The 27,157-nt window shown below is 39.8% G+C and overlaps 1 protein-coding gene across 1 annotated transcript in view; it reads right to left on the reverse strand.

Annotated features, from left to right (window-relative positions):
- The window catches only part of cfap54 (cilia and flagella associated 54), a gene marked incomplete at its 5' end in the record, with an annotated part of 38,854 nt that overhangs the window by 5,878 nt on the left and 5,819 nt on the right, over window positions 1-27,157 (reverse strand). Inside the window, 42 exons of the mRNA XM_084111885.1 lie at window positions 7,712-7,823; window positions 7,899-8,063; window positions 8,560-8,680; window positions 8,902-9,048; window positions 9,143-9,303; window positions 9,385-9,547; window positions 9,678-9,807; window positions 10,419-10,570; window positions 10,802-10,905; window positions 10,988-11,138; window positions 11,247-11,300; window positions 12,068-12,190; window positions 12,308-12,394; window positions 15,118-15,303; window positions 15,407-15,473; window positions 15,547-15,717; window positions 16,317-16,404; window positions 16,500-16,703; window positions 17,447-17,602; window positions 17,773-17,878; window positions 18,041-18,176; window positions 18,321-18,514; window positions 19,026-19,238; window positions 19,330-19,505; window positions 20,201-20,385; window positions 20,545-20,730; window positions 21,050-21,135; window positions 21,211-21,307; window positions 21,393-21,519; window positions 21,614-21,706; window positions 21,805-21,931; window positions 22,382-22,507; window positions 22,729-22,851; window positions 23,045-23,200; window positions 23,334-23,481; window positions 23,661-23,803; window positions 23,882-24,067; window positions 24,145-24,237; window positions 24,358-24,540; window positions 24,645-24,766; window positions 26,765-26,842; window positions 26,926-27,073. Coding sequence (XP_083968011.1) covers window positions 7,712-7,823; window positions 7,899-8,063; window positions 8,560-8,680; window positions 8,902-9,048; window positions 9,143-9,303; window positions 9,385-9,547; window positions 9,678-9,807; window positions 10,419-10,570; window positions 10,802-10,905; window positions 10,988-11,138; window positions 11,247-11,300; window positions 12,068-12,190; window positions 12,308-12,394; window positions 15,118-15,303; window positions 15,407-15,473; window positions 15,547-15,717; window positions 16,317-16,404; window positions 16,500-16,703; window positions 17,447-17,602; window positions 17,773-17,878; window positions 18,041-18,176; window positions 18,321-18,514; window positions 19,026-19,238; window positions 19,330-19,505; window positions 20,201-20,385; window positions 20,545-20,730; window positions 21,050-21,135; window positions 21,211-21,307; window positions 21,393-21,519; window positions 21,614-21,706; window positions 21,805-21,931; window positions 22,382-22,507; window positions 22,729-22,851; window positions 23,045-23,200; window positions 23,334-23,481; window positions 23,661-23,803; window positions 23,882-24,067; window positions 24,145-24,237; window positions 24,358-24,540; window positions 24,645-24,766; window positions 26,765-26,842; window positions 26,926-27,073 — 5,774 coding nt within the window. The remainder of the gene's footprint in view (window positions 1-7,711; window positions 7,824-7,898; window positions 8,064-8,559; window positions 8,681-8,901; window positions 9,049-9,142; window positions 9,304-9,384; window positions 9,548-9,677; window positions 9,808-10,418; window positions 10,571-10,801; window positions 10,906-10,987; window positions 11,139-11,246; window positions 11,301-12,067; window positions 12,191-12,307; window positions 12,395-15,117; window positions 15,304-15,406; window positions 15,474-15,546; window positions 15,718-16,316; window positions 16,405-16,499; window positions 16,704-17,446; window positions 17,603-17,772; window positions 17,879-18,040; window positions 18,177-18,320; window positions 18,515-19,025; window positions 19,239-19,329; window positions 19,506-20,200; window positions 20,386-20,544; window positions 20,731-21,049; window positions 21,136-21,210; window positions 21,308-21,392; window positions 21,520-21,613; window positions 21,707-21,804; window positions 21,932-22,381; window positions 22,508-22,728; window positions 22,852-23,044; window positions 23,201-23,333; window positions 23,482-23,660; window positions 23,804-23,881; window positions 24,068-24,144; window positions 24,238-24,357; window positions 24,541-24,644; window positions 24,767-26,764; window positions 26,843-26,925; window positions 27,074-27,157) is intronic.

The raw sequence follows: 27,157 nt of genomic DNA on the forward strand, positions 1-27,157 counted from the left end.
TTTAATAAAGGTTGATCTATAGTTATATTTATACATTAGGTTACAATGTCTGTACCTAAAAAATCTCCTGTTTAAACCTACATGAAAAACCTGAAAAGCACCGTTTATTTCATTTATATCTTTGTTCTGTTGTATTTATTTGTGCTATTGCTTGTGATTTGATTATTGGTTCCTATTTTATTACCTACTGTTTAAATGATTTAAACTAGTAGATTTTGGTGTCATAACCTTATTTATTATGGTTACATGTATCAAAAATAATGAAAACAATACTGGGCTTATTTTATAGACCCATTTTCTTTTCTTTTCTTTTATTAATTTTTTGTTGTGGGGCCAGTGAAAATTTTGGCAAGGCAAGTAAGAATGTGAACCACTGGCCCAAATGGGCCAGTTGAAAAAATCCTTAGCGTTGAGCCCTGATCTCTCATCATGAGGGTGGGGGAACATATTCTGACAGCTGGATTGTTTGCCATCGGATTGTGTTCTCCCCATGTTTCTTCCACAAGGACGTTCTAATATTTATCAAACTGGTGCTGAATAAGCTCCATGAACACACAGGATAGAATCAGCATCTTTTAAATCACTACATGAGCATCTCTCATTAAATGGGTGGGGGAACGGTTTCCGACAGCTGGATTATTTACCGTTGAATTCTGTTCTCCCCTTGTTTCTTACACAACAAGGTTCTAAGATTTACAAAACTGATGTCGGCTAGTTGGACCCCATAGTCTCGTGGGCAGCATGTTTATATAGCGTGCAGTTGTGCTTTTGGAGACCCAAGTTCAAATCCCAGCTCATGGACTTGTCTCGATTTAATTCCCCCTTCTCTCTCTCCCACTTCACTCCCTGCCTACATACTGACTTATAATAATAAAAAGTAAAAATACCAACAAAATTATCTTTAAACTGATGCTGGTTAAGCTCCATCCACACATAGATTGGAATCAGGATCTTTTAAGCCACTACATCAACATCACTCATCATGGGGGTGGGGGAACGGATTCCGACTGCTGGATAATTTGCAGTCGAATTCTGTTCCCCTTATGTTTCTTATACAATGAGGTTCTAAGATTTACAAAATTGATTCTGGCTAGTTGGATTTCATAGCCTCGTGGGCAGCACGCTTACATATTGTGCAGTTGTGCTTTGAGAGACCCAAGTTCAAGTCCCAACTCGTGGGCTTCTCTTGATTTTTCCTCCTTCTCTCTCTCCCACTTCGCTTCCTGCCTACATACTGTCTTATCATAATAAATGTCAAAAACACCAAAATATTAATCTTTAAACTGATGCTGGTTAAGCTCCATCCACACAAACATTGGAATCAGCATCTTTTAAGCCACTACATCAACATCACTCATCATGGGGGTGGGGGAACGGATTCTGACAGCTGGATTGTTTGCTGTTGGATTCCGTTCCCCCCATGTTTCTTACACAAGTTGGTTCTAATATTTATCAAACTGGTGCTAGATAAGCTCCATGAACACACAGGATAGAATCAGTATCTTTTAAGTCACTACATGAGCATCTCTCATCATTTGGTCGGGGGAACAGATTCCAACAGCTGGATTATTTGCCGTCGAATTCTGTTCCTCACTTGTTTCTTACACAATGAGGTTCTAAGATTTACAAAACTGATGCTGGTTAGTTGGAGCCCATAGCCTCGTGGGCAGCATGCTTATATATCATACAGTTCTGCTTTGGGAGACCCAAGTTCAAATCCCAGCTTGTGCACCTTTATTGATTTTTTCCCCCTTCTCTCTCTCCCACTTCGCTTCCTCCGTACATACTGTCTTATCATAAAAAAAAGCAAAAACACCAAATAATTAATCTTTAAACTGATGCTGGTTAAGCTCCTTCCACACACAGAATAAAATCAGCATCTTTTAAGCCACTACATCAACATCACTCATCATGGGGGTAGGGGAACGAATTCTGGCAGCTGGATTGTTTGCCGTCGGATTCTGTTCACCCATGTTTCTCACACAAGGGGGTTCTAATATTTAACAAATTGGTGCTGAATAAGCTCCATGCACACACAGAATAGAATCAGCATCTTTTAAGTCACTACATGAGCATCTCTCATCATTTGGGTGGGGGAACGGATTCCGACAGCTGGATTATTTGCCGTCGAATTCTGTTCCTCACTTGTTTCTTACACAATGAGGTTCTAAGATTTACAAAATTGATGCTGGTTAGTTGGAGCCCATAGCCTCAAGGGCAGCATGCTTACATATCATGCAGTTCTGCTTTGGGAGACCCAAGTTCAAATCCCAGATTGTGCAACTTTCTTGATTTTTTCCCCTTCTCTCTCTCCCACTTCGCTTCCTGCCTACATACTATCTTATCATGATAAAAGCCAAAAACACCAAAATATTAATCTTTAAACTGATGCTGGTTAGGCTCCATCCACACACAGAATAGAATCAGCACCTTTTAAGCCACTATATCAACATCACTCATCATAGGGGTGGGGGACCAAATTCTTACAGCTGGATTGTATGCAAGCACATTCTGTTTCCCCATGTTTCTCAAACAAGGGGCTTCTAATATTTAACAAATTGGTGCAGGATAAGCTCCATGCACAGACAGAATAGAGTCAGAATCTTCTAAGTCACTGCATGAGCATCTCTCATCATATGGGTGGGGAAACGGATTCCGACAGCTGGATTATTTGCCGTCAAATTCTGTTCCCCCCTTGTTTCTTACACAATGAGGTTCTAAGATTTCAAAACTGACACTGGCTAGTTGGAGCCCATAGCCTTGTGGGCAGCATGTTTACATAGTGTGCAGTTGTGCTTTAGGAGACACAAGTTCAAATCCCAGCTAGTGGACCTTTTTTGATTTTTTCCCCCCTTCTCTCTCTCCCACTTTGCTTCCTGCCTACATACTCTCTTATCCTAATAATAGGCAAAAACACCAAAATATTAATCTTTAAACTGATGCTGGTTAAGCTCCATCCACACACAGAATAAAATCAGCATCTTTTAAGCCACTACATCAACATCATTCATCATGGGGGTAGGGGAATGAATTCTGGCAGCTGGATTGTTTGCCGTCGGATTCTGTTCACCCATGTTTCTCACACAAGGGGGTTCTAATATTTAACAAATTAGTGCTGGATAAGCTTCATGCACACACAGGATAGAATAGCATATTTTAAGTCACTACATGAACATCTCTCATCATATCAGCTTAATCAGCTTTTTGAACAAATCAGCTGAATCAATGATTCAATGACTCACTCATTAAGACAGTAAAATGCTTCGTTCCTGAATGAATCAGCCATTTGAATGAATCGGTTGAATCTCAATGACTCACTCATTAACAGGGACTTGCTGCCACCTCCTGGCGGGTTTAATTTCACATTTAAAGTATCTTTTAATTTTTTAAATAATTTTAAATAACAGTATTTAAAGTTTTATATTTTCAACATTTCAAAACATTATGCATCGTTAACTGCTCTTCAATGATTATCTTTAATAAAGGTTGATCTATAGTTATATTTATACATTAGGTTACAATGTCTGTACCTAAAAAATCTCCTGTTTAAACCTACATGAAAAACCTGAAAAGCACCGTTTATTTCATTTATATCTTTGTTCTGTTGTATTTATTTGTGCTATTGCTTGTGATTTGATTATTGGTTCCTATTTTATTACCTACTGTTTAAATGATTTAAACTAGTAGATTTTGGTGTCATAACCTTATTTATTATGGTTACATGTATCAAAAATAATGAAAACAATACTGGGCTTATTTTATAGACCCATTTTCTTTTCTTTTCTTTTATTAATTTTTTGTTGTGCGGCCAGTGAAAATTTTGGCAAGGCTAGTAAGAATGTGAACCACTGGCCCAAATGGGCCAGTTGAAAAAATCCTTAGCGTTGAGCCCTGATCTCTCATCATGGGGGTGGGGGAACATATTCTGACAGCTGGATTGTTTGCCATCGGATTCTGTTCTCCCCATGTTTCTTCCACAAGGAGGTTCTAATATTTATCAAACTGGTGCTGAATAAGCTCCATGAACACACAGCATAGAATCAGCATCTTTTAAATCACTACATGAGCATCTCTCATTAAATGGGTGGGGGAACGGTTTCCGACAGCTGGATTATTTACAGTTGAATTCTGTTCTCACCTTGTTTCTTACACAACAAGGTTTTAAGATTTACAAAACTGATGCTGGCTAGTTGGAACCCATAGTCTCGTGGGCAGCACGCTTACATATGGTGCAGTTGTGTTCTGGGAGATCTCAGTTCAAGTCCCAGCTCATGGACATTTTCTGATTTTTTCACCCTTCTCTCTCTCCCACTTCGCTTCCTGCATACATCCTGTCTTATAATAAAAGGCAAAAACACCAAAATATTCATCTTCAATCTGATGCTTGTTAAGATCTATCCACACACAGATTGGAATCAGCATCTTTTAAGCCACTACATCAACATCACTCATTATGGGGGTGGGGGAACGGATTCTGACAGCTGGATTGTTTGCCATCAGATTCTGTTCACCCATGGTTCTCACACAAAGGGGTTCTAATATTTAACAAATTGGTGCAGGATAAGCTCCATGCACACAGAGGATAGAATTAGAATATTTTAAGTCACTACATGAACATCTCTCATCATATGGGTGGGAGAACGGATTCCGACAACTGGATTATTTGCTGTCGAATTCTGTTCCCCCCTTGTTTCCTACACAATGAGATTCTAAGATTTACAAAACTGACGCTGGCTTGATGGAGCCCATAGCCTTGTGGGCAGCACGTTTATATAGCGTGCAGTTGTGCTTTTGGATACCCAAGTTCAAATCCCAGCTCACTTACTTGTCTTGATTTAATTCCCCCTTCTCTCTCTCTCCCACTTCACTCCCTGCCTACATACTGACTTATAATAATAAAAAGTAAAAATACCAACAAAATTATCTTTAAACTGATGCTGGTTAAGCTCCATCCACACATAGATTGGAATCAGGATCTTTTAAGCCACTACATCAACATCACTCATCATGGGGGTGGGGGAACGGATTCCGACTGCTGGATAATTTGCAGTCAAATTCTGTTCCCCTCATGTTTCTTATAGAATGAGGTTCTAAGATTTACAAAACTGAGGCTGGCCAGTTGGAGCCCATAGCCTCGTGGACAGCATGCTTACATATCATGCAGTTGCACTTTAGGAGACCCAAGTTCAAGTCCCAGCTTGTGGCCTTTTCTTGATTGTTTCCCCTTTCTCTGTCTCCTACTTTGCTTCCTCCGTACATACTGTTGTAGCATCTGGACCAATCAGACACACACAAATTATTCATTATATTTAATGAATAATCCAGCAAACTCACTCTCCCAACAAAGGTCTATGAAACTTCCCCCAAATGAATCTAACACACTGACAAAACTCGGTGTCCTGTTACAGGACACATTAAGACTGATAAGAAGTTTTACGACCCCAAAAGGAATTTTCAGAGAGTTGTGACTCTCACTTAATTCTTGTTGAGAAGGAGAACTAAACCCTGTTAATCCTATATATTCTATATACAACCACCTTTTATGTGGTTTGGCCTATGTATTCTTGTAAACTCTATTGGGTTAATGTTTCAGACTTCATACTATGGTTTACCAAAATCATATGTGTGGCATGTTTGGTCTCTATAAACTCCAATCTTCGTCCCCCATTTGTTGATTTACATTACATTATGCTAACTTTGTGACGCATTACTATTATAAGAATCTTGAAGATTCTTTTCTTAAACACACAATGAAATTACATATTTAAATATATACCCTGCTAGAACACAATAGGTCGTAAAAATTTCCCTCCAAAGGGAAATCTTCTTATTGGCTCACACACCTCCAGAGGGTGTGACATCTTCACGCTTTAAAAATCACTGATCACAAGATCAGCCCTTTTACTCTCTTAGTCCTTTTCTGGAATCCTGATGTGAAGATGATGCTGAACTAGAAGTTTTCAAAGGACCCCCAAGCTTGTGCCAGGCTGCGGCCTTGTCTTTCCATTCACCAAAGATCCTCTGACTCCCACTGGTTCTCTCTCATCAAGACAACATCAGCAAAGATCAACTGGAGCCTCAACAAATTGCATCAGGACAGTTTAATTCATAATAGCCTTGTGGGCAGCATGCTTACATATTGTACAGTTGTGCTTTGGGAGACCCAAGTTCAAGTCTCAGCTTGTGGACGTTTCATAATTTTTTTCCCCTTCTCTCTCTCCCACTTCGCTTCCTGCCTACATACTGTCTTATCATAATAAAAGGCAAAAACACCAAAATATTAATCTTTAAACTGATGCTGGTTAAGCTCCATCCACACACACATTGGAATCAGCATCTTTTAAGCCACTACATCAACATCACTCATCATAGGGTTGGGGGAACGGATTCCGACAGATGGATTATTTGCAGTCAAATTCTGTTTCCCCATGTTTCTCACACAAGGGGGTTCTAAGATTTACAAAATTGATGCTTGCTAGTTGGAGCCTCGTGGGCAGTGCAATTGCATATCGTGCAGTTGTGTTTTGGGAGACCCAAGTTCAAGTCCCAGCTCGTGGACTTTTTTTGATTTTTTCCCCCTTCTCTCTCTCCCACTTCGCTTCCTGCCTACATATTGTCTTATCATAATAAAAGGCAAAAACACCAAAAAGTTTATCTTTAAACTGATGCTGGTTAAGCTCCATCCACACACACATTGGAATCAGCATCTTTTAAGCCACTACATCAACATCACTCATCATGGGGGTGGGGGAACAAATTCTGACAGCTGGATTGTTTGCCCTCGGATTCTGTTCCCCCCATGTTTCTTACAAAAGGAGGTTATAATATTTATCAAACTGGTGCTGGATAAGCTCCATGCACACACAGGATAGAATCAGCATTTTCTAAGTCACTATATCCACATCACCATTAGATGGGTGGGGAAACAGACTCCGACAGCTGGATTATTTGCTGTCGAATTATGTTCCCCCCTTGTTTCTTACATAATGAGGCTCTAAGACAAAACTGATGCTGGATAAGCTCCATGCATACACAAAATCAGCACTAACACATTGTGCAACCCGACTTTTCCCCTTTCTCTCTCTTACTTCACATCCTGTCTACATTCTGTTCCCCACATGTTTCTTACACAATGAGGTTCTAATTAGGGCTACAGCTATCGATTATTTTAGTAATCAAGTATTCTACCGATTATTCCATTGATTAATCAAGTAATCGGATAAAAAATAGTGTTAATAAAAATAGATCCAAGTGAACAACAGCCTTTAAAATGACTTAAAATACAAATATATAATAACAAGCAATAATAATTGGTTCAAATACTGTAAAGTATCAAAGTAATCATATGGGTTTTATTGAACAACACTGTTAAAATACACCATGTAAAATAAATTATATTTAAACTTATATAAACATAACTTGTTTACATTATGTATTATAACAAATGCCTGCAGAGGGCGCCAACAGCCTGGTGTTAGTTGTTGTTACATTACGGAATGATCAAATCCTTGTTTAATATTGGCCAAACAACATGTAATTCAAATGTCCACTTAATCTTTAATATTTGCCCACTTCTGTACGATAGAAATGCAACAGCCGCTGTAAAACCATCTGCGTTAACAGAAAAATTGGAATGCACGCGGACAGTGCACGGACCGCTGCGGAATGCAGATTGCCGAAGTATAATTTGGGCTTTAGTTAAACAACTTACCGTAAGCTTTGGCCATGAGTGTGCTTAAATGTGGTTAAACACCCAAGCAAGGCCTCTAGGACTTCCTGGGGACCAGATTTTTGCATGGAAATGAGCTGTCTACCCACCACTCCTGCAGACACAAATGATCAACCATCCATAACTGGTTCACAAGAGCCCAATATAAAAAACACTCCCTATTGATCACCTGTACAGTAGAGGATATCAGCCTCCAGCTGGCGGTCTCTGTTGGCAGAGGCCTGAGAGATGCTGAGTGCAGACTGCAAAACTTCTTGAGCAAATATTAAGGGCCTCCAGGGCTCCTCACCTCCCTCAGAAGAACGTGACAAGGCTTGCAATGCCAAAGAGCGACCTGGAACAGAAAGAATCAGTACACAGCATAATAACATTTTGAGCCTTCAAAATTGCAGTACAAACTAAGTTTGCATTTTTAGAAGGAAATACCCATGCATAGCAAAATAATTATTTTATTATGTAGAAGAAATGCGTAAATAGACGCGAGGAAGAAAATACCAATAACAGCTTAGTATGGACAATTATATAAGAAAGAAGACCCATCACAATTTAGTACTCAAATTCTACATATTTTCAATTCTGAACATTCTTTCAATATAAGTCAATAGGAGAATTATGTGCATTTATCCAAAACAAAACAAAACCAAAATAAAGCAAGAAACAAAAAAACAAAGCAAAAAACAACAACAACACAAAGCATAGCATACGTAAGGGTATTTAAAAAAAGTTTTTATACATTAAGCTGTCTGAATTAATTGCAGGTTAAGAACAAGCACCTAACCATAATGTTAGAGGAATATCAATACAGAGCTGCCTTTTTGTAGTTGTCATACCAATCCGCATGGTTGTCTTGGCAAGCAGGGGAAGCTGTGGAAGATAAATATTCTTTAGGCCCGCTCGTAGTTCCACCTCGCCTCCTTTTTTGAGACCTATAGACTCTCCAGTGGCACAGAGCTGAAAACAAAGAATAATATTACCACTACAAAATATGTAAAGCATTTAATATTTTTGTTCTTGTATGTTAAATATGACCATGTGATCTGGGAGCTGTACATCTTTACCAGATATTTACTGTCCTAAAACATTTGAGATAACAACAAATGGGAATTTTACATACATTTTTTCTCTTGCGACTAGTTTTAACAAACATTTTGAGCATAAAAGTGTAACAAAACCTGTTTCTGCAGGAGTTTCTGTGTGAGCAGGTGGAGAGTCTGGCTTCCTGTTCCTCTCAGTTCACTAAGTAATAATGCAGCCTCAGCTAGAGTCATTTGAGAACGCAGAGATAGAGCACTACGCCCAGACAACAAGCTCACAATTTCCTAAACAGACACACATGTGATCGGCCAACAGAAACAGTCAAGTTCAGGTCAAATAGCACTAAATCACAAACAACTGTCATAGCTACCTACTGACCTGTAGCATGGCTGTACTGTCTTCTCTGGGTCTGCCACGGTGTGTGTTGAGCTGGACGCCTTGTAGGAGCAGGAGGGCTTTAGTGTCAGGATCTCCCCAGGCCTCTGCTTCAGCCAGACCCTCTTTCAGCAGCCGGAGTGCCTCTGCACTACTGTCTGTACCTGCACAAACACGTGCAAGAATCATCAACAAACACCATCCAACGATATTTCCACCACATTAAGCTTTTCGGAGCAGCTAACCAGAGTAGATTGCAGTTCCAGGGATATGGCCTACGAGGGAACGAACCACTGCCAGCCTACAGCGCAGCCAGAAAAGGAGATCCATGCGTTCTCTCGCTTCCAACTCTTCTGGGAGATCTCCGGTATGGAGATCGAGAACAGACTTTGCATCCCGGGAGCTAGTCTGTAGAGAAAAGACAACTCTTAAAACATTTTTTTTTTAATGAAACTGAATCTGTCTTTTAGAACATGAGAGACTCAAGATCTGAATTAAGTATTGAATTTATGTAAGTAAATCAGAGGTTGATCATTACCTGATATGCTTTGGCTCTGGGCCGTTTGAGAGCAGAGGAGGGTGGTTTAGGAGGAGGTAGCGGGCGGAAATCACTTTGAAACACAAGAGAACTCTGGAGGAGCCTCAAAGCAGACACTGACAGATCTGCACTACAATAGAAATTAAAAATGTTTAGATTTTTAATAGATTCAAACATCTAGACATACATGAATCCCCAGGAACATACGCTACCGTTCAAAAGTTTGGGGTTGGTTAGGTTTTTTAATGTTTAGGTTTTTTAATGTTTATGAAAGAAGTCTCCAATGCTCACTAAGGCTGCATTTATTTACTCAAAAATATAGTAATATTGTGAAATATTACAATTTAAAATAACTGTGTTCTATTGTAATATTTTCAGCATAATTACTCCAGTCTTCAGTGTCACATGATCCTTCAGAAATCATTCTAAAATGCTGATTTTTAGCTCAAGAAACATTTCTTATTATTATCAATGCTGAATCAACGTTGGGAGGCTAAATATTTTTGTGGAAAACATGATACATTTTTGTCAGGATTCTTTGGGGAATAAAGAACAGCATTTATTTGAAATATAAATCTTTTAAAACATTATACATGTCTTTGTTGTCATTTTTGATCAATTTTCCTTGCTAAATAAATACATTTCTTCAAAAAAAAATCTTAATGATTTTGTAACAGTAGTGTATACACCCACACAACTACAAACGTGCACTCTTCCTCATGATTTATGTTTCTGCACTACCTGGCAGCCATTCTGCCCTGCTGCATGTTGATATTGGACATCAACAGTCTGATCTCCACTGCCAGCTCCATTTCTTCAGGATCAGTGCTCAGCGGATGTGGGGTGAAGAGCTCAGGACTAACCAGAGCATGTGCTTCTTTTAGGAGTATGGCCTGAACAGGGCAATAGAGAGACATTATGTTAACTTTGTCCTTAATGTTCTTGGCATTTGGTAGATGCATTTACTGTATATTTGTGTTTATAACATCATACTTCATAGCCATTATTGCTATAGGGTCAAATAATATTAAAAACATTTTATAAGCCTAGATCTGGAAGAACAATCTAACAGAAAGGATAGTTGGACAGCTTTAACGTCATAAAATGAAGGTAAAATGGAGCACCTTGACTTCTCCTAATGTGAGTTTCCTGGCACTGAGCTGGAGACGCTTGGACTCGTCACTGCTGGAGGCATCAAGCAAACTTTTCTCCTGAGATTTGGATAACTCTGTGGGTTAAAGTATATGATTCAGTAAGGGTTTATGTAGATTTATAATCTGTAATTGTCCATAACAAACTAGTAATGAGACCTGGTGGCGGTGGCTCAGGCAGGTCTTGTATAGTACTACATATAGCCAAGATGAGATGAACTCTGGCCATCAAGAGCCATGTGGTGAATCTTGAGCCATAAACAGCCATGATGTCCTTACTTGGCCTCCTATTGACCACTTCTTCCAGAACCTAAGAAATGGATCGTATAAAGCATGATATTCATATTCAACAGTACAGTATGAAGTGAATATCGTTCATTTTTATTAATGATACAGCTGTGAAAACAGGTAAACTTACTTGAAGATTGGAAGGATCCAACAGGGGTTTTCCTTCAATAAATGTTTCCTTTGCCTGTGGGGTTTAATGTGCATTTAAAAATTACAAGACATAAAAAAGGATAACGTAACAATTATTATATTCATTAGCATACAAAAGTGTGGGGTCAGTAAGACTTTTTTAATGTTTTTGTAAGAAGTCTCTCATTCTCACCAAGGCTGCAGGGTAAAAACAGTGATTGTGAAACATTTTAATTTAATTTGTGAAAAAAAATTAACTGTTTAAAATAAGTGTTTCTGTTTGAATATATTTAAAACGTAATTTATTCCTGTGATGCCAAAGCTGAATTTTCAGCATCATTACTCCAGTCTTCAGTGTCACATGCTGCTTTGCAGCTCAAGAAACATTTTTTCTTATCATCAATGCTGCAAACAGAAACCATGAAACATATTTTTTCAGGGTTCAGGGTTCAGCTTTCAGGAACAGCATTTATTAGAAATATAATTTTTTTGCAATAAAATAAAATGTGAAAGTCTTAACTGTCACTTTTTATCAATTCAATGCATCCTTGCTGAATAAAAATATAAATTTATTTAAAAAAAAAAATCTTACTAACCCCAACTATTGAATGGTAGTCTAGAAGTGTTATGTAAAAAGCATAAAATGATGAAATAAAAAAAGATTTTCAAGAAAAAAATGTGAAAATGTGTTTTGCTTCAGATCAGTTCCTTTTTCAAGACAAGGCAACTGAACACTTCACTATACAGAAGATAATTGCATGTATTGTTTTTGTCTAAATATATATGTAAGCTAAACATCCTATATTGTTTATGGTGTTTTACCCAAGATGGCTTCTCCACTCTGTAGTGGCATCCACGAGGCACAGGGATTTCCACGCCAAATGTGAGATTACTGAGTTCTTTAACCGCTTGAGTGAAGGCCCCTAATTCAGTCAATACCTTTATCTGTATACACACAGAAACACTTGATTAAAACTCACAAAACAGACAAATACATCCACTGCAATACAGCTTTTCAATACATACAAGAATAACAGAAAGAGACAATGAAGTCTTTCAAACCTTCAGGATTCTGCATTTGACAGTAAGGTGTGGATCCAGACACACAGTTCTGGCAATATACAGGTACAGAGCCAGAACAGGAAGAGACTGAAATAAGCAGTAAGACAGGTGTTGAATATTAAGATGTATCAGACATCAAATGCACAAAGGCTGCTCTTAATATGAGTGTGTTTAGGGGTGTGCGATATTGACAAAAAATTATATCTCGATATTTTCTGGAATTTTATCGATAACGATAATTAGACGATATTTTGCTGAGTGTGTTATTGTACTGGTATCTTGGTAAGTTTAGGACTGCCATGGACAGCTGACTCCTAAAGTTTTTGATATTCTGTGTGGTGGCAGTTTCCAGCAGTGACAGAAATGATCTGAAGTTTAAATTGATTTTTTACCTTTTATGGGCATTTTTTTTCTAACCTAATTAAATGTATGCTTTTGTGTCAAAATTCTTACATTTAATCAATAAATTAAATTACAATAAGATGACACAAGAAGGGCTGTTGCCAATCAAATGAAATCAGTATTAACAAAATTTATTTTTGTAATGCAGAGGAAACAGAGAAGCTGCATCTGAAGTGGCATTTAGATATATTTACAGACTGTTTAATACAGCTCAGTGGCGACATGAATGCATTTAACCTGCAGTTACAAATGCATGGATGATGTTTTGATGTTTTAAACAAAAAACGTTGAATATCGATATTTGAAATTATTTAAAAAAAAAGAAAAGATATGAAATTAAAACTGCCGGTCTATTTACCCTATGCCCTAAAAGGGCACTATTTTAACAATCTAAGCGCATAGTCTAAAGTGCAGGGCGCAATTGCACTTATGCTAGTTTAACGACGGGAAAAATGGTTGGCGTACGCGGCGCATGGTCTAAAAGGGTTGTTCCTATTCTCTTAATGAGTAATTAAGGATTGTGGACCCACATATAGGCGCACATTACTAACGCGCTCTTTAAATAAAAAAAATATACTGCGCCATTGACTTTAGACCAGGTTTTTGGTGGTCAATGGTGCTGTCTATTTCAGCTGCCTCAAAATAGCAACGCGCCAACAATGCGCCTGAACACACCTCGTATTCAGACCAGCACACCCATGGGTGCATAAATAGGCGCAAATGCATTTGCTATTTAAACAACGTGGCGCAAGACGTGAAAATGATAACTGTGTCAGGCTGAAACTAGCAAAAAAACACTTGCGTTGCGCTTGGCGCTGCATTGCGCCGGGTGTATGATAGGGCCCTAAAGCCCAATTTATACTTCTGCGTCGAACTCACGCCGTAGCTACGTCGTAGGCTGGGTGTAGCGCGCGTACCCTTCGGCGTACCCTGACGTGCACCTCTCCAAAAATGTAACAACGCGTCAACTCTACGCGGACGCAAGCGCTGTGATTGGTCTGCTAGGACCACTCCCTCGGGTTTCACATGCTCCCTCTGCAAGTGTAATTGTGCGTCAACACGGACAACGACGCAGAAGTATAAATGAAAACCAACGCGTTGCCTACATAAGTATAAATCAGCCTTAAGTCCAAGATATTTAACCGATTCATTCAAATGGCTGATTCATTCAGGAAGGAAGCATTTGACTATCTTAATGACTCAGTCATTGAATCATTTAGTCAAATGATTTGTTCATTCACCGCTGTGTGTTGCTAAGAGATGCAAAACGGTCCTATGGCTTTTTTTCAAACTATTTACGTTGGCGAAATGGATAATAAAGGCAATATTTTGTCTAAAATGTAAGTCACTTAATATTAACTTCTTGTTTATTGAACTGTTGTAAACATCAATATCACATTTGTAATCGTGCTAATATTTGGAGAAAACCAGCACTCTTTGTGTGATATTAACTATATTAAAGCTACACTGTGTAGGATTTACTCCCATCTAGCGGTGAAATTGTATATGACTACCAACTGAATATTACTTTCTAGCCCCTCCCATTCCGAGGGCGTTTTAAGTCCTACGGTGGCCGTATTATTTCAAATCTGCCGGCAGTCGCGAGTAATCTCCCCCTCGCATTCGTCACGGTGCCACCGAGTGTAAAAACGCGAAAGGCGAAGCTTTAATTTCCAGGTATGTCCCTCTTTGTCTAATGTATTTTCAAGATGGATGCGCAACATGGCTTCCGCCATTCGAGCGACTCACTCGTATGTATTCTAAATGGCAGATTATACACTTACGAGAATACTTAATTAGTTGGTTGAAGTGATTACTCATTAATGAGAACGTATAATTTTGAAAGAACAAAGTGTTTTTTGCTAAAAATCAACTTAAAATATTACACAGTGTAGCTTTAAATGATATATTTGGAGAAAACCGGCACTCTTTGTGTGATATTAACTATATTAAATGATATAACAATAAAAGACATGCAGAGGTATTTTGCCCCCTTATCTTAAATTTTGGCAGTGAAAGCGTGCACTCTAAATGCACAAGCGCACTAGTCTAACCTACTAGACTACATCACGTAGTGTATGCAACGCACTCTAGGTGTGTTGTAAAGTGATGGACATACGCGATAATGTCAGATTGCATATCATTAAAACAACAATTACGATATTATCATAGACCAGGGATAGGCAACTCCGGTCCTGGAGGGCCACTGTCCTGCAGAGTTTAGCTCCAACCCTAATTAAACACACCTGAACAAGGCAATCAGTGTTTTCAGGATTACTAGATAGATACAGGCAGGTGAGTTTTTATGAGGGCTGAAGCTAAACTCTGCAGGACAGTGGCCCTCCAGGACCGGAGTTGCCTATCCCTGTCATAGACGATATATATCGCATACCCCTAGGCTCTAGTACCTTGAGAAGGTGTCCTGAGGTATATAGCCAGTGGCAGAGAAAAGACAAACTGGCAATAGTGGTGCCAAGATTTCCACGATCTTGCTCAGAGAAGAGGTCGATGCCTGGGATAAGCTCCATCTCCACAGAGTATGTGGAGTATGACAGGTCTGTCATCGGATGGGGCATAGAGGCCATCAGTAGGCACTGCAAAGCATATGACCTTAGTAAACTTTTTGTATTGGCTCAGATACAAAAACCGAGGTCCTTTCTTTCAACTGTAATAACATTTCAGTGACTCAATTCTGACCTTGAAGAGTTTGGCAGAGAGAAGGCAGCAGTTTGTGCGCTGGTTGATGTTGGATGTCAGGATGTGCCTGTCAATAGAGGAGAAATCTTACTGCTGTAATGGAGCACCATCACAAAAATATTTCATGGTTTCTCACTCACTGTGCAATTTTGGCAGAAAGCAAAGCTCCCTGGAGACAACCCCATATCCCAGCATGCCGCAGGGTTTCCTGAGAGGAGCTGCAGCTCCATGAGTCACCATCCCAAGATTCCAGAACTCCAGAGTCTTGCAGAGCACAGTCCAGAGCCTTACTCCAGAAACAGTGTGCAGATCTATACAAAAACAAACAAACTCACTAATAAAAGATGCACTTCATCTCCTCTTACAGTGTATATGCAAAACATTCAATTACCTAGACTAATGTTTAAAAGTTTGTTTTATAGCATTAGCTATAATCATCATCTTTTCACGATTCGTTAATCTCAATAGCTGTAATAGTAAAAACTTTGTAAAAGTATTCAAGAGATTTCCACATGTAATGCTGGCTATTTCATATGCAAAGATGTCAGCCAATGACAGCAGTGGGCGTTTACACTGAAGTCTCACACAGACACGCCCCTTCAAACAGAGCGTTCAAATCAGAGGCTAAAGGCTAGGATAAATGCCTTTTATTTCTAAATTATGACAATTTTTTATGTAAAAATCATACTAACATTATAAGGGCACCCCAGGAAACATTATAAAATAATAAAATAATCCAGTTCATGACCCCTTTAAATAAATGCAGCCTTGGTGAACATAAGAGACGTCTTTCAAAAACGTAAAAAAATCTTGGTGACCCCAAACTTTTGAACAGTAGTGTAAACACACAGTATGAAACTGCTCAAACTAATAAACAAAGCAGGAAAACAATGCAATGAACACATCATACTTTCGATTTCCATTGAAGAAATGCAGGTTTCCAAGGTCATGGAGTGCTTGCACCTGGAGGGAGTTGTACTTATTTTCTTGAAGATATTCTGCATGAAATAACAAAACAACATATCTGTACTGCAAAAGCTTGTTCATGAACAAATTCAGCTTGTAATGTGTTAGAGTTTAGATCGGTTCTCACTAATTGCATTGTTGTAGGAGGAGAAAACAGTCTGGAGCTGTGATGTAGGGAGGGTGGGGCTGTAGATGGAGCCCAGAGAGTTGAAGTCTTCTGTGGACAGGTCTGGAGGTCTGACACCTGGCGGGATGCAAGCTGCCATGCTGAATTCCACTTTCCCCTGCAGAACGCCGCTGGTCTCTTTGGAGAATGGCACCTCAACATACGCTGAGGCCACATATAAAGGGCGTGATTGAAAGTGAAAAAAAAAAAGTTGAAAGTGTTTAGTTTTAAGTCCTAAAATACAGAAAATTAGAATGGCATGGTTTACCAAAAGTGCTTTTAAAATAGTGTTTTTTTACTTTAGTAGTACAATAAGGTTTGCAGTAAAACTTTTTGTAATTTAGGTATAATTTAATGTGAAAGTCTCATTAAGTAATGTTCTGTACTTTTTGCCATGACCTAAACATTTTATGGTTGCTTGTGATGTTCAAAAGTTTGGGGTCGGTAAGATTCTTAAAAATGTTTTTTTTAAAGAAATCTCATTTGCTCATCCACCAAGGCTGGTTTATTTGATATAATATACAGTAAAAAAACATAATATTGTGAAATATTATTTCAATTTAAAATTAAGTTTTCTGTTTTAATATATTTTACAATGTAATTTATTCCTGTGATGGCAAAGCTGAATTTTCAGCATCATAACTCCAGTCTTCAGTGTCACATGATCCTTCAGAAATTCTAATATGTTGATTTCCTGCTCAAGAAACATTTCTTATTAGAATCAATGTTGAAAACAGCTGTGCTGTTTACTATTTTTGTGGAACCCATGATACATTTTAATCATGGTTCTTGGAAGAATAGAAATTATAAATGTCTTTGCTCTCACTTTTGATCAATTGAATGCATCCTTGCTGAATAAACGTATTCAAGGAAAAAAAAAATCGTACTGACCTGTGGGTCAGACTTACAGTGCTGTGTGTCAGCCAGTAGCAGCAGGAGTAGAGTTCGGCTGTGCTGAAAGTTCAGCAGTGCGTGATTTCTTCTCTCCAGAGTCTCTCTGAAACACTGCAGTGTGTCACTCACATCCAACGGTACACACACCAGACACATGGCTCTCTTCACATCTGCAATAAAGATAAAAATAATTATAAAACACACAAGTAAGACTTAAATATGGTCTTTAAAAAAAATTAAAAATACAAATCATTATACAAGGCCCAAATGTGACATGCAAAACACACAAAATTTATCAGAAAATAAATGGGACCTGGCAACCCTTTTCTGTACACTGTACCTGCAAGTTCCTTGAGCTCTGGGTTAGTATCATTTGCAGTAATCATAATCTGACCTTCTCCACAAGGAAACAGCAATTGTCTGGTTGCATAATTCCGGCAGGTCACCTATGGACATCAGTCACAAAACTTAGTCATTTTACCAAATCTAATGGATGCACATCTGGAGCATTCATTGCAAATGTTTGTTGAACAGGCTTCAAACTCAAAATTTTAAATAGTTCTGCCCAAGTTCATAAGAATGATGTGTATGTGATCATTTCTGTCTACCTTCTCTCCAGAAATCATCCCAGTGTAGATGAAGTGAGGTTGAGGGGCTGGAGGACCACCGAAACAGCTGATCCTGTCCAACAGCCTCCTCTGTGCATGCACCAGAACAGGTGTTACCATGTGAGAGTAGCGCTCCCTGAAACCCATGACGCATTGCACCTTGTATTTCAATAGCTACTCTTTTGTGAGAGGAATTCTATTCATAAACTTTTCAGTTGCGTGTATACCTTCAGCAAGTACACAAACCAATGCCACCAGCATCAGTGAGTTATAAGCGTACCTAGTGTATGCGTTGAAAAGTAGTGCGAGGTGGGCGAGACTCTCCCACTTGGACTGGTAGTACAGAAGCTCTAATGTGTGCAGAACCAGAGTCCTCAGCCAGCGCAGATCTATCATTGTCCCATCGTCCTCTGGAGCAGAGAAGTACAAGCTGGCCTCAAGCTCCCTTTCTTCATCATCATAAACATTCCACAGCTAGAGAATAAATAAAAAACTGTTATGTCAGATAACTTTATCCTACAGTTTAGTGGTCATTATATAAAAATATCTGAGTGCAGAATGAGGCAAATGGCCAGTTAAGTATCCGAAACAAGTATTCCAGAGAGCTGTAACAATGGTGCATAACGGCATGTGGTTTAATCTTGCTGGCCATTTATAAGTGGATTCTTAATCTTAATTTAGCACATGTATGTGCATTTGAATTATAATTAATTTAATCAATTATTGTTTATATAATATAATCAACAAAATAAAATAATACAGAATTAGAAAATTCTATTCTATTAAAGAATTAATATTAATATTTTCATATTATTTTAATTATCTAACTAAATTAAAATGCTAAAAAAATGCATTGTGGTTAATTAAATATATTACCTATACTGCACTCCCAGATTTTCTATAGTTAATATTATATTATGTAGGGGTCCTTGGACAGTGGGCAAAAAGTAAAAAAGCCACTGTTTTAGAGGTGATGTGTATTAACCTTAAGCTTCTCCATCATGTCCATAAGAAGGTCTGAGGCCAGCACCAGTAGAGGAGTGATCACTGTATAGAGCTGCTCTATCGTCAGCTGTCTGGCATGGGCATCAGGGCCTTGGGCTCGCTCTATCATCAGGGCAAGTGTGCTGGTTTGGTCCCACAGAGTCCGACACACCCACTGTAAAGTTGTCCAGTGACTCCAGCGATGTGCTAGCACCTGATGTTAAAAAATGGGAGATGCCGTTGATAAAATCACACACAAAAAAGAGTGTATCAAATTAGACCTATTAAAATGAAACTGCATTTACCATAGCTCTGCGCAAGTATATAGAGGCTTTGTCAAGTGTGTCCAGTAAATGAAAGGTGGCTTGACCAGTAGGAGCGTCATCAGCTTCAGGGTTGTGGGTGTGCCGAAATTTAGAGTCCACTTCACCTTCCAGTTCACTCTCTGTAGAGTTCAACTCCTCATCACTGGTGTTTGGTGCTGTTGAAATTGTAGATAAAGGTATGACAATCATTCACTGCATCTACATGTAATGATCTACATCAATTCAAAAGTTTGGGGCAGTAAGATTTTATTAAAGACATTAATACAATAATGACAGTTAAGACATATATAATGTTACAAAGATTTCTACTGCAAATAAATACGATTCTTTTGAACTTTTTTTATTCATCAAAATCTAGCAAAATCTATTCATCAAAAAAAAAAAAAAGATACCACAAAAGATTAATCATAGTTACCACAAAAATATTAAGCAGAGTTAAGCAACTGTTGTTTCTTGACCACCAAATCAGCACATTAGAATGATTTCTGAAGGATCATGCGACACTGAAGACTGGAGTAATGATCCTGAAAATTCAGCTTTGCGTCACAGGATTAATACTTTAAATGACATTAAAAAAAAAATATATATATATATATATATATATGTGTCACTTAAAATGTCAATCATGTGATGCAAAGCTGAATTTTCAGCATCATTACTCCACTCTTCAGTCTCATCTTTAAAAAGTTATTTTAAATTTAAATACTTCACAATGATACGGTTTTACTGTATTTTTGGTCAAATAAATAAGAAGACTCTTTTCAAAACATCTTTCAAAATATCTAACCAACCCCAAACTTTTGACCGGTAGTGTAGATTCAGCTGTCATGCTAAAGAGACTTTAACCCACCTTGATTAGTGTGTATAACTTTGCGTTTCACTTTTCTTTTGTTAGCACGGGATCCAGGACGAGGTACAGATTTGGGACATGGAAGAGTTAGTTCAGGTGGCCTGATTTGCAGTGAAACGTTCTTCCACATAATCAGCATTCCACAATGAGCGAGAGAGAAGAAAGACTGCGATAGATGACTAAAACTGGAACGGATAGAAAAAAGCTCAAGTTTCAATCGAGTTCAGAGAAACCAATAATATAAGGGTTTTTAACAGGACATATAAAATAGACTTGATATTCAGAGTAAAGACGAAGACCCAGACATTGGCATTATTTACAGTTTTTCTGTTGGATCTGCATACCAGAGCTGGGAAGGTGGTCCAAGATTCTTCCTCAGCATGCCTAGGTGGGCACGAGCCAGGCTCAGATTGACATGGCAACGCCACAGCGAATCCTCAGAGCGCATCCGCCTCAGCTTCCAAAGGCGCTTATATCTTCTGATAAGAGCAGCAAGTTGATTTAGCAGGATGTCCACAGCTTTGACCTCTCTGAGAGACACAAAAGCAAATACAGACAAAGTGTGAAATATGTAATCATGTATACTACCATTCAAAAGTTTGGGGTCAGTAAGATTTTGTAAAGAAAATAAAACATTTATTCAGCAAGGATGCATTACATAGATACAAATTTTACATTGTCACCAACGATTTCTATTTCAAATAAAAATCGTTCTATTTATCAAAGAATCCAGAAAAAAAATTATCACAAATTTTGACTGTATTTTTAATAAAATAAATGCAACCTTGGTGAGCATAAGAGACTTACTTAAAAAATATATTGTGCAAGCTGGGCCGAATATTGCTTTACCTTTCAGAGTTCTGGCTCTTGAATGCAATCAGTAGTCTTTTCTGTAGCAACTTCCTGTTACCCCAAAAGGTGCCACCTTTTTGTTTCTGAAATGTAGTTAAATGGCATTTACAAAAAGAGATAAGTAGTGTGTTGCCGCATTTTAAGTAACAGAAGCTTACCTCTGTGTTGTACTCTATCACAGAGGTTGTGAACTCTTTCCACTCCTCTCCTGGTACACTCGAGTGTTTCTTTAGCACGAACAGAGCATCGTCGCGTCTAGCAATATTACAGACAGCAAAGAAATGTAAGACAAAACACCAACACACATTGCAAACATGGACCCAGACAGAGACACACTCACCTCCTGAGCCAGTTCAAGATGTTCTGCTCCCACCGCAACACCAGATCTAGCTTATCTTCTAGCAGGGCTTTCTGGAGCAAGTGCACAACAAACTCCAAAAAACAAGACTTTTGCTTGAACTTCATCACTGAATCAAACACACACACAAATACAGAAAATTAGTGTATGATAGCTCATTCAATGAATCAGATTGTCTTTAGTATGTGTTGTTTGCGTTATACCCTCTTTAAAGGCATGCTGGAGGGGGCTGTTTTCAATCACCATGTAGAGTACGACAGGGTCTTCCTGTCCAGTGAGCTCACATCCATGAGACCCTGCAACAAAGGCCACAACAAACTAAAATTACAAAAACTTCATATGGCAAAAATGTATATATTGCCATTCTGATCTGAGATATATGAAAAACATGTACCTGTTTTGTTACAGGAAGTGACACCATAGTTTCCTAATGTTTCTGCTTGCATGTTTTTCATGACAATGGCCTCTAAAATCTTTAGCTGTTCACTGGGATCCTCATCATACGTGGGAGCTGTCTTCTTCTGGAAATCAAACACACACACAGTCATTAGTACTTATGAATGTAGCGCAGATAGAATATGTGGCATACTATCCCAAAGGGTCTATGAATGAATGAATGAATTATATAGCACTTTCATATGTGCTACAGTACACCCAAAGCGCTGTACAGTCATGACAGGGGATCTCTCCTCAACCACCACCAGTGTGCAGCATCCACTTGGATGATGCGACAGCAGCCACAGTACAACGGCGCCGGTGCGCTCACCACACACCAGATATAGGTGGAAAGGAGAGAGTGATAGAGCCAATAGGTGTAATGTGACAAGGACACCGGGGTTACACCCCTACTCTTTACGAGAAGTGCCATGGGATTTTTAATGATCACAGAGAGTCAGGACCTCGGTTTTACTTTTCATCCGAAGGATGGATGAGACTTGGTTTATCTATGATAAACAAGGCAAATCCCATACCTCATCCTGCACCATTGATGTTTGTTTGGCGGGTTGCAGAGGGGGCTCAGTGATTTCCTGAAGTAGTTTCTTTCCCGACTCAAACACAGATGATGCCATGCCACTCTCCTGAGTGGAGCGCAAGCTCTAAAAACACACAGAAATGCAGCATACACATATAAAACATGCAAACACAATCATTTCAAAAGTGAAATCTACAGGATGCTGGGTGAAATAGTTTAGACACAAATAAATTTGTTTCTCACAATCTTAAAAACACATCAATCTAAAGACTGAAGTTTCTTCCTGAAGCTTCTTCCTCATATTCTTTCTTAACAGGTGAGCAGTTTGTTATATGTAATTACTACCTTGGCTAAATAATATGTCATACAGGCAACCATGTGCTGCAGGGACTCTGTGGTGGCAGCAGGGCGTTTCTGCTTGAGGACTTCTGGAATCTCCAGCAGTACTGAAAAGCACTTCAGCAGCATCTGAAACAGACAGAAGTATCTAAATTCACCTTTGCTTTGGCAAAGCCATCATATAAACAGCTGATTTAATAATAAGATTATGGATCTTCTGATAAAATGTTCCCCCTAAACCCGAACCAAATCTAAACAAAGATTCAAGACAAGCTAGCACTGACATATAAGTATTATCAAGCACATTTCTAAAAGTAGTGACCTCAGTAACAGGCTCTGAAGCGATCTGATTGAAGATTAATGGAGCGAGAAGGCCGTAACAGTTTACTACAGCCTGCAGGGTGCCAGCGCTGTCATTGAGGTGCAGAGCAAGATCAATGGCCACCAGCATCCGTTCACATTCTGCAAGCCTGGCCTCCTGTGATGGATGTGCCGACAGAACAGATTTATAAGGACAAGGGTGAATTACTTGAGAAAAACTAGGCTGCATTATCACTTATGATGATTTATATAACCAATTTTAAGGCAAATTTCCCTTTGTAGGCACTAACCTGGCCCCAGATCAAAGGCCCCCCATCACAGAGACTATCACAGAATAGTGCCCCCTCTTGGATGTGAATATCTGTCTGAATGAAAATAGTGGAGAAAAACAGCTGCTGTAGGACAGGAGAAGAAAACTGTAGGGTCTCTGGGCGGAGCCTGCATGAAGGAAAAATAGTACACAAATGGAACAGATATACAATAAGACACATTATATTATAGTACATTATATTATATTATATTATATTATTAAGACTTTTTCAAGACCTTCACAAATAATAATTAATATGAATTTATTCTCAAAATAAATTCTCAAGAGAAACAGGCTATTTTTCTACCTTGTTTGAGCCAGCCTTTCAAGACTGGCTTCTTGTTCTGGCTCTGGAACCTCAGGATTTGAGCTTGAAGGAAGGGTAAAGTGGCTCCATAGCTCACTACAAGCTCTTTTGGCAAGGCTATGGAGTCCTGTCTGATAAGCCACCTAAACAACATAAAATCTGGCATAAAGGAATGTGGATGGATATTTTGGGAGACGCACAAAAAATTCCGATCCACGTACCTGAGCTATGTGGGCCCAGGTTGTTAACAGTGGTAGAGGCAGAGAGGCCAGTAGAGGCCTGGTGGACTCTCCAATGGCTCCACCCACCATTTTGCCTTGAGCATCAAAAGCACCCACTGCAAAAATGTACTTCTTATCAGGTTTCAACCCGCTTACGTGAAGTAAACATTCACCTTTGGCAGGTATCTGATTGAAACACAAATTTCATTTCAGTTACTGAGTATGAATGAACAATACAGACATTATTGCAGCATTTACCCTACCATTTCTCCAGTCCCACGTAGGTAACAGTCTTTAAGTCGTACTTTTAGGTTGATACCCTCTGCATCTCTTCCATAAATACAATACCAGCTAACCTAGATCAGGATAAAAGTCAATTGATGTTTTTCAGCATTTACACATGAATATCACAGTGAATAAATCCAAAGAGCCATTGACTGATTTCAGAATTATGTTTATAGAGAAGACGTGACAACCTCCTCTTCCAGTGCATATGGCGCAGGTGTGAAGATCATGGAGCAGTTAGATCGTGTCAGGAGTATTGGGGTTGGTGGTGGCTGTCTCTTCTCTGCCAGTCCTAAACTGTTCTCTGAAGGAAATGTACAACTAACCAGCTTCCTCTCTTCCAGCTCGGCTTTCTCCATCAACGTTATGGCCTCCTGGAGAGAAAAAGAGACAGGTTAGATCATGTTATCTGAAAATCAAAACCAGCAGCATGATGTGATGTGGAACCAAATGTTTTGAGTTGACATCATATACTGACCTCAAGTATTTTCTTGGTCTCTCGACTAGTCTGGTCCTTCCTGAATGCCAATAAGGCCTTCTGCGCCAGGAAAACACTCTTAGAGATCTTATTCTTCTTGATTTTTTCAAGTTCCGTAGAGTCTGTTAAGGAGTAAATCTGGGTAAAACTGACATTCTGTTCCTCTTTAGTCGGTCAGTTGACGCCACATCGAGACTGACGAATAGGAATCTCGCTAGCGAGGCCAATCTACTTCAAGTTAAACTAAACGAGCCAATGCACATTGGCGTGCAGTCATTTGCATCAGCTGTTCAGACACGCAGCGTGGGTATATAATGAGCAGAAGGTGCGATTGCACTTCAGTTTTTTGCTTTGGAGCCGAGCACTTCGATGCTGATATCTAAACAGAGTGTGAACAAGTTCTCAGGATTATCTCTTGTGGCTGGTGCGGGCGATACAGCACGGCACTGGGGTCGATATTCTCTCTTTCTCTCTCTCTGTCTCTATCTTTTGTTGCCTGTAAAAAAACTGAGTAAAAACAAAACAGCTGTTTTCACAGCTGGTAAGGTGCGCCATGAGAGCGCTGAAAGGCCGTTCTTACGGCTGGTAAGATCGCCAGTGAGAGAGACAGGTGCACATTCCTGTCCGTGTCTGCTGCGACTGTTCCCCTGCGTGCTTCGGCACAGAGAGGGCAGTCCCCTAAAAGAGCTTACACGGGTCGGGTAGAGCGCGTCTTTTTAAAGATGACACTCTACCTGTGTGTTTCTGGATGCGGTCGTTACCTGGGATCACGGGATGGTCATGAGCGCTGTATTGCGTGTCTGGGCATAGAACCATTGTGGGCAAGACGGTTAAATCCTCCTTGACCCCCCTCCATACCCTCTTGGGACCTTTCCTTTGAGCCTTTGCAATCAGCAGACTTAAAGCTTCTCTCCATGAAGACTTTGCTGCTGGTTGCACTGGCCTCTATCAAGAGGGTAGGGGACCTGCAGGCATTTTCGGTCGACAAATCGTGCCTAGAGTTTGGGCCGGGTGACAACCATGTTGTACTGAGACCCCGGCCTGGCTATGTGCCCAAGGCTCCTATCACTCCCTTCAGGGACCAGGTGGTGAACCTGCAAGTGCTGCCCCTGGAGGCGGCAGACCCAGCCCTGGCTTTGCTCTGGCCCGTCAAAGTCTCAGGACCTTAGACCAGCTCTTTGTCTGTTACGAAGGCCAGCAGAAGGGAAAGGCTGTCTCCAAGTAGAGGATGGCCCACTGGATAGTGGATACCATCGCCTTTGCAGCACAAGGCATGCCCTGCCCGCTCAGGTTGCATACTCACTCCACGCATTTATCCATTGAATCGGTCTCATATGTGTGACCCTGCGGGGGTCCCATATGTGTATTTCTTCCACGGCTGCTCCTAAACGGAAGCCTGGTATTTCCCTTGGGCTAAGTCACTCAGTATTTCATATGCAGTACAACCTTCGGGTTAGTCCATATGTATATCTCCACATAACTCCTTCGGGGAAGAAAGTGGGTTCTGCAGCGTTCTCCTTCCTAGCTGAAAGGGTATGCTTTCCCAGTGTTATCCAAGAATCTAACTGTACGGGTTATCACGAAACAACAGTGACAGACATACTCTGTGTAAGCCCTCTCCTATCGTCCTTCCAGGCAAGAAGGGGCAAGAGGCTTGCACAGGGCGCTGGATGGGGTCAGCAGCTGTGGCCCTTTGGTAGGGATTCCTATTCGTCGGTCTCGACGTGCCGTCGACTGACCGACTGAAGAGGAACGTCTGGGTTACATATGGTAACCCTCGTTCCCTGAAGGAGGGAACGGAGATGCCACGTCCCATCGCCACATCTGCTGCGGGCCGCTGGGGCAGCCAGCTTATCGGCTCGGCTCCTCAGCAAAAAACTGAAGTGCAATCGCACCACCTGCTCATTATATACCCACACTGCATGGCTGAACTGCTGATGCAAATGACTGCACGCCAATGTGAATTGGCTTGTTTAGTTTCACTCGAAGTAGATTGGCCTCTCTAGCGAGATTCCTATTCGTCGGTCTCCATGTGGCATCTCCGTTCCCTCCTTCAGGGAACGAGGGTTACCACATGTAACCCAGACGTTTTGTTCATGTTACTCTGTTTTGAAACTCACCTTCTATAGGTCTGTTTGTTTCTGAGGTCTGCACTCGATTAGTATGTGACTTCTTACTCTCCGTCAAACTGATCTCTTCTGAGGAGAACAAATATGATGCATTCAGTGACACGCTTAAATGTCATTTATCCAAATGTTGAAAGATTGCACATCTCTCAGACCTGGCCAGGAGTCAGACAGTTTGAGAGTGAGTCTGTGCTGAATGACCATTAGCTCTAGGTGTAAATCCATGGAAAGGGCAGTAAGGTCAGTGATACTGCTGCTCTCTGGGACTCTGCTGCTCTTTGAACTCTTGTAATCACCAAACTTCTGTGGTTAAGACAGCCATCAAATTTTAATAAGCATGCTTACTGTATATAAAGTAACAGGAAGTAACATAGCTTGTGTTGTAGG

The sequence above is a fragment of the Abramis brama genome (genome assembly GCF_963993115.1).
Source record: "Abramis brama genome assembly, chromosome: 4".
NCBI lineage: Eukaryota > Metazoa > Chordata > Actinopteri > Cypriniformes > Leuciscidae > Abramis > Abramis brama.